Here is a 7783-nt window from a genome sequence, read left to right as displayed (position 1 = left end):
CCGTGGGAGGGGCGGCGGGGGCGCCCTCTGTCCCCGGCCGAGGCGGAAGCGGTGCGCATGCGCCTTGGGAAGATGGCACCTGCCGGCGGCTCCGGGGCCGTGAGGGGGCTGTGGGTGCCGCTGGCCGTCCTGGCCCTGACCCGGGCCGCGCTGGCCTTGACCGAGCAGTATCCGGCCTTGTCCCTGCTGAAGCAAGAACTGCACCGGCAGCGTCAGGGCCCGGCGGGGGGCTGCGCCTCGGCGGGGGACTGGGCAGAGCAGTACTCGGCCGAGTGCGGTGAGTCGGGGGGCGTTGCGGCGGTGATCGCCCCAGCCCTGGGGCCGGTGGGAGGAAGCCGTTATCCTAGCGGTGCCTCGGCGCCCGGCCGGCCCCGCACAGCCCTGAGGCCAGGGCGGTGATGGGGGCGCCGGGGTGGACATCTCCCCTCGCCCCTGCGGAGGGCGGCGGGAGCCCAAGAGGGAAACGCGACGGGGCTTCGTCTCGCACTGAGAGGCCGCGGGTGCGCGAGGGGACGCCCGCCCGGGGCCGGTGCGGGGTTTTGGCGGCTGTACACGTTGCTGCTGTTCAGCTGACTCATAGCGAGGTATCTGTTGTGTGAGCTGCGCTCCCGAGCAGCGCTGTGCCGGTGTGCAGTGCGGAGCAGAGACCGCGGTTCTGGCTCTGAACGGGGGAACAGCTCTCGCCTCTTGGACGGGTAAACCCTGGGGCCCACAGTGTCACCCGGCTGGATTCCTGTTGTCCCGCTTGCCAACGTGCCAGGTCTAGCGGCTGGGCTCTGCGTGTTTTTTAACCCCTGACCTCAGTAATACACGGACATGCCAACCTCTTGTACTCATATTATTGAGTTGCATATGGCTTGATTCATTTTCAGCTACACTTTTATATATTTTGCTGGTGAACTGAGTGCATTTCTTTAGGAGTCCAAGTTCAGGTAGCAGATCATCTGGTCTTTTTCAAGTTAATTGATGGCTTGTAATACAGGCACAGTTAAAACTATATTTATGTGCTGAAATATTTGTTGCATCAGGATCATGTGGCTTAAGTATGATCTTGTATGATCATTTATCTTGAGCATAGTGTGAACGTGCTATACAAAAATGACAGTCTGAATCGCAGTGTACATGTACAACTGATGAAAAAAAAATTATCAGTTCAGTGCACTATAGACAATTATTTATATGAGAATAACCAGTGATATGTCATGACTGTTTAGTGGCCTGCAGGGTTGTTTTTTTTCTCTCCTTATTTCATAAAGTCTGTGCTCATATCAAGAGTTGCTGTGGTCTTTAAGGACAATATACAGCTAGTGTGTAATCCACTCAAAGTTACAGACCTTCTAGAAATACCTTGTTATGAGTTTCCTACATCTAGGGGGTGGGTGTGTGTGTTTTGCTTGGGGTTTTTTATGTGTGTTTTTGTTATCACAGCTTAACATTCTTTGGTTAGTTTTTGTATTAGCTGTGTTAAGTAGGCATTTTACATCAGCTGCCTTTTTTTGGGGGGGAGGGAAGAGGTGGCTACAGTAGCCAAGAGCCGTGGTACGTAAACACTAAATGAGATTGTGAAATTTATCTCAGGTGACTGTTGCTCCAAATCATTCAATTTCAAGCATAAACCAAAAAGACTTTCACACAGTGTTGAGATAAAATCTATATACTATACAAGTTAATAAATGACAAAGCATTTGAATACATCTCTCCTGTTACTAAGACATGAATGATTGACTCAGGATACTCCTTCAGAGGTGTGTTTAGAAGATTAGATTTTGATTTAATGATGGGTGTTGTTTGAAAGAGACCAGTGTAACTGGAATTGATATAAGGAATTCTGCTTAAATGCTTAGGTATCTCACGTACTTTGCATGCACTGATAATTAGGTAGCCCTTAGTTATGGAACAGCACACTCACCCTGAAATAGCTGTATACCAGTTCACTCCTTGCTATTTAAATCCTGTGGCTAAATAAATTGCCAGTTGAAAAGTTCCCTTAAGCTCTGTCTTTGTTTTAGTACAACTTTCCCAGAAGCTGAGAATCTTTTTATCTCAAGTAGTTTCTTTTGTAGCCTACTACAAGGTCCAGGGTAATTTTTCTGGTTGGTGTTTTTCCTTTTTCATGAAGTTGCTAATGAGGCAGTGTGGTGAGGGTTTGACTGCATCTGACTTGCAAAGGCAGATGCATTCTTCCTTATGAGTAAAAGCAGTTTGTTGCCCCAAGAACTTCAACATTTGAAGGGTCCTTTTCCTCCTATCAGTTGTAACAGATAGGCTGTTCTTGTTCCCTGCCACCTTATTAAGAAATTCCTTCACTGAATTCTTTCTGTTATGCAGAAAATTATTCTGGAGGTAGTCTTGTGCCTGCACCTCTTTGTTTTGGTTTGTGAAGCAAAAATTCCTCAGTGAGTCCACAGTGATGGCCCTTAATTGTCACTGATTTAGGAGCACCAACACAAAACAAGTCGATAAGGTTCCTTCACTGAATTCTTTCTGTTATGCAGAAAATTATTCTGGAGGTAGTCTTGTGCCTGCACCTCTTTGTTTTGGTTTGTGAAGCAAAAATTCCTCAGTGAGTCCACAGTGATGGCCCTTAATTGTCACTGACTTAGGAGCACCAACACAAAACAAGTCGTGTTCACAATGCTGCCATAGCACAGGAGGGTTTAGCCAACGTGAAGAACAAAGGGCAATGTTGAAACCTCTTACTGGCAGCGCTTTTTCTGGGAACTATGGGTGGTGACCCACTGTTCTTACAGGACTTTCTGACTTTAAACTTTGACCTCTCGCTTCTCTTGTAAAACTTCTTCCACCAGTTATCATTTATGGCTCAGCTTAGTTCTAAGTTTCTATTTACAGGGAATGATTTTAGATGCTATTTTCACTTATCTTTATAAAAAGACAGTTTCTTTTTCTCTTTTAGCACTGTCCTTGTGAGAAATGGGGAGTCAACTAACTGCAACCCTTGTGTAATCAAAATATAAAAATAACACTGCCTGTAAAAGTGAATTAGAAACACACACTGCTTTCCGGCCTTTCAAACTTAGCATCAAGCTTGTATTTACAAACCTTAGGGCAAATGATAAAATTTGATATTTCTGCCATGGAACCAAAGAGATAATATTGTTTATTTGCTTTTTCTTGTTTAGTCTTGAAATATTTCAAGTTAATAGAAGCCTTAAGACCTGAAGATTTAAAAGCTAGCAGTTCTGTTGGGATATCAGTTAAAGCACCATGCAGATGAAGTAGTAATTTCTATGGTCTATAAATCTGGGATGTTTTGTTGATTATTGCTGTTACTTGTTAATTTTTCATTTGTTAAACTTTTTCTCTCCTATGCCAACACACTGTGTTTGACTTTTCGTAGGTTGCCTTCGTAGTAATATACCTGTAGGGACCTTTGTATATGTTCAGTCAATTACATTTCACTATTCTGCCTGCTTTTTACAGTCTTTATACATCTGTTTTCTGGTCTCCCAGCAGCAGCTCTTTCCCTACCTCTGTATAGCCCATTCTATTTGTTTTCCTCTCTGGGATTGGAATGATAATTTGGTCTTTAATTTTTCGGGCCAGAGAATGGAATCATAATGCCAAATGGGGACATGTCAACCCAATGTATTTTTAGCCAAAAGCATAAGCAGAAGTAGTGATAAAACTAATTTTATAAAAGCAGTCATGTTGACTGTTGCTTTCCTGGCTGTGTAGATGTAGTGCTATATGCAGAAAACACTTAATGAAACTTCTGCCCCATGGAGTGCCTAACAGGGGTATTCAGATGAACATGAGTAAATGTAAGATGTGATAAGAGAACATATATGTAACTCTTTTACTTCCTAAAGGTGTTTTCTCTCTTTTCCCCCAGATTCATCATTTTTGCACTTCCATGAATCGGATTGTGACAGAGGAGGGTCTTCATCTTGTGAACCTGTCCTTTCTCTCCATACAGAAAAAATTCTGGTAAGCTATCAAAAACATAACATTACAGATCACTTTAGCTGCATAACCAATTAGAATGAACTTCAGGCAAATAGCTACAAATAGAATCTCTTCATCACTAGGCACAAGTCCCCAAAAGGCTTAATGAGAATGAACTCACATTGCTCGTGAAAGTACGATTTTGTAGTACTCCATTATGAATCTCTAGGGCTGTCAGCAGTTTCAACTACTAAGGCTACCAATTATTTTTTTTGTTTTTAGGGGTGCAGAGGCTATGGCTGAAAAAGGGAAAGGTGCACTAGTTTTTACCCAAATTAACTGCCTGAGGAGGTTTTACCATGAAATGCATGTAAGAGTAGGAGTGATAACTTGCAATTGCTACAGAAATAACATGTACACAGATGATAGAGTTGAAGGCTTCAGACCATATTTCACTAAATGTAATACAGACATGGCATATGGAGAATATTCAAATGGAAGAGAAGTATCTCTTGGTGGGCTTTAGGAGCATTATTTTGGAATTTGGGTTTACTTGCAACAGTACCGTTAATCTGTTGGTCTTGAATAAATGTAGTCTACGTCAGAACACAGGTTTGATGTTACTTTTTCAGTCCAGTAGAGTCATAGATACGGAAAATCTTCAAATAACTCTTGTGAATATACAAAGAAGCCTTGGCAAATTTGTAGAAATTGTTGGCTATTGGGGAGCATGGAAACAATATTCTAATTTGAAGCAACTTCTCCAAAGGTGCCATATAGAAATAAAGCTACTCTATCACAAATCCACCAGGCCAATTATTTGACCCGAATATTCTCCTTAGACATTACTTCATCAGATATTGGTCAGATCTTCTGTCTGGTCTAGTGGTACCAGCAATTCTTTCTAAGGCAGTGAAACATAAATTAGTTTGTTAGAAATTTCTCTGTTTCAAAAAAAAACCACAAACGTTTTGAAGAGAGCAACAACTCAGCCTATCGGAGCTGGTGCTGTGATGAAAATTCTTGTCTGATTTCATGAAGGCAGAATGACTCACAGTTTTTGCATGTTGAGCTGCAGGAAATCTAACCTATAACTGGATTCAGAGTCTGTTGACGAAGTATGAATCCTCATCCTCCCCAGCCCCAAGAACCAAACATTATTCTGTTTTTCTATGGTAACAAAACAGACAAGCGAGCTGAGGGCAGGGTAAACTGTGTGGTACTTCTCTTGCCAAGTGTCACGTGCAGCTCTGTAATTCAGAGGATGTTAATGTAATGCCAGATTCTTCTGTTTGTAGCTTATTTTCCAGTACTCGACATGGCATCTTGCTGTATCATATCTTTTGTCTGCAGACAAAGAAGTGTAGGCCTTTTTTGTAAATCTACCAAGGAAGAGATTGTACTTTAGTAAAAATTATTTTCTCCTAATGTTAAGACAATTGTAGAAGAGGAATGTTTTGCAGCATATAGATTTTGTTTTCGAGTTGGCATACCTGTTGAACCCTACTCATTGTTTTTTAATGACTACTACTGATTTTTAAAGACTTTTTTTTTTCTATGAGGAAAAGAACTTTTCTATTCTGTTACTGTTGGTGCAGCAGTAGGTGGAGTAATATAAATGTTATAGTGTAATGTAGAGCTCATACAGGATCTTTAATTTCAGTAAAAACAAGATTTATAAAACCCGATTTGCTAATCTTTCATACCCTCTGAAATAATTACGTTTGTAGAGCAGACCAAATTTTCTGCCCTGTTCATCTAATAATCTTAGAAATGAGAAGAAACTGTGCAGTGAGATTTGGCCAGTCAGTTTTGTGCTTTGTAGATCACTGAAAGGTCTGTGTCATGGACACAAGTAACAAGGATGGAACAAGCCAAAAGAACTGGAAGGGAGGAGGACAAAGTGCAGTCCTCTCAGTAGGGGACACTATGAATTAAGTATGTTCTTTGAAGTTTAAGGCGTTTAATTGTCTTATCTGATGTAAAAGATGTACATATGTGGTGTTTAGCTGAAAAAAAAGGGCAGAACTGAGCATCAAAATAAGTTATTCTTTTCTTCTTGCTTCCTAAAACAGTTTGGAAGGCCCCTTAATTAAGAGATCATTTTGTCTTTTTTTTTTTTTTTTTTCCCCCCGTAACATAAACTGCTCTAGTAGGCTTACAGCTGTCTATGGAAAATACTTGTGAAAATGAACAAGTAGACTGTTTCTGTATTTCTGAGGGGTTGTCTTTGGCAGTGTTGATTTTTGTAGGTACATTATTTGGGAAACAGAAAACTTAGAAGAGGCTACAATTAGCTGAACAAAATTTTTAGGAGATAGAAAGTTCTTGTTAAAAGGACAGTCCTTTTACTGTAGTTTGGCACTGGTAAATTAAACTTGTCTTTATTGCTGGAGTGATATTCCTTTCAATGTCTAGCTTTCAGTGTTATACTCTTCTGTAATACCCTTCTCTTTGAAGGAGACAAAGGAGTACAAACCTTCCTATGAAGTAGCATGCATCTTAGAAAAACTTCCAAAACTTCATGTTAAGCAGGTGTCATATACAAACATCAGCCACTGGTAAAATGCTGACAAGATCCTTCCATCTGAAAGGTTTGATTAGCCTTATGTTAGAGAGAATAACAGTAGCACCTGACTGAAGAGTAATTTCTCTCCCTGTGGAAGATTAGGACTTAATTTGTTTTCAGTTACCTTAAAGCAATCGTATTAGCCTTAACTTTTTGATTTAAGGCATTCTCTTAAGGATTTAAGGCATGGGTTTTCTATTAAATTCTTTGCTGTTGTTTGCTCAATGCTTAAAACACATGATGTTTTACAGAATCAAGCGAAGTTGCTTGCAGAGCAAAAACGATTTCCATTTGCTACTGATAATGACAACACAAATGAAGAGTTGGGTAAGATGCTTTATCTACACTTTGTGCAGGTGAACTGTGTGATAATTATTAGCAGTGAATGTTTTGAAACTAAACTGATGATTTCTTAGTGATACATTAATTTTAATGTGATCCTAATAAGCCTGAAAATACAGTGCATTTTCTCTGGTCATACAAAGAAATGTGTATATCTTCCTAAAAATCTTTTCTGCTTTGCTCACTAGAATTCTTCACCATTTAAGCAGGTGTTCAAAAACCATTTGATTAATCCTGTTAAACAGTCTCAGCTACTTCCTGCTTCCCTTTTCCATCATTATGGATGACTAAAACTATTCAAACATCCAGAACATTTCACCAATGGAATATGCTTTCTATCCAGCATAGATTTTTGATCTAACTTCCCCTCCCCACGCACTCTTCCCATCAACACTTACAGGCATCAGGAAGGCTTTTCGAATCCCGTTGTTTTACAGGCTGCTACTTGATCTATTTTTCAAAGCACACTCAGTGCAGAAAATGGAGGCATTTCAAATGAAGCAACAGGAAGTAATTTTCTTAAAGGACTGGAGGAAGGAGTTCCTTGTACCACTTCTCCAAACTGGTATCCTCTATAGGAAGCAGAGGTATTATGAGGCAGCAAAGAGATTGTTGAGGATGTACATCAAGGAAGGCAGCAGATTGTCTTTTCTGTAAGAACAAAGGGAGACTTTACTCATAAGTTGTCTAATGAAATTAAAACAATTGAGTAGTTTTTTGGTTGTCATAACTTCTGCCTTCACAGATGTATCCAGGAAAATTTGGGGCCTTAGTATTTTTTCATATTTCTAGCATACCTCACTATGTTCATAGAATCCTGCAGGGAATACTGAAATTCCATCCAGCAGAAAATATTTGATGCTATTAGTATTGGCTATGTAGACTTGGAAGACTATGCCAGAAGGTCCCTGTTCTCATATTTAGCCTGTAGGCTTGGACCTACCTACTGCCTTTATTTCAGGTATG

The 7783-nt window shown here is 40.6% G+C and overlaps 1 protein-coding gene across 3 annotated transcripts in view; it reads left to right on the top strand.

The window, feature by feature from the left end:
- The first annotated feature begins 30 nt into the window (after positions 1–30).
- TTC13 (tetratricopeptide repeat domain 13) overlaps positions 31–7783 on the top strand; it is a 41256-nt gene continuing 33503 nt past the window's right edge. For all 3 annotated transcript variants that reach the window (XM_082049791.1, XM_082049790.1, XM_082049789.1), the window contains exons 1-3: positions 31–277; positions 3854–3948; positions 6727–6802. In XM_082049791.1, the coding sequence (XP_081905917.1) occupies positions 58–277; positions 3854–3948; positions 6727–6802 (391 nt within the window). In that variant the 5' untranslated portion in view covers positions 31–57. The remainder of the gene's footprint in view (positions 278–3853; positions 3949–6726; positions 6803–7783) is intronic.

This window comes from Streptopelia decaocto (genome assembly GCF_964273445.1).
Source record: "Streptopelia decaocto genome assembly, chromosome: 3".
NCBI classification, from domain to species: Eukaryota; Metazoa; Chordata; class Aves; order Columbiformes; family Columbidae; genus Streptopelia; species Streptopelia decaocto.
Note: the sequence above shows the minus strand (reverse complement) of the source record. Positions and strands in the feature narration are given on the sequence as shown.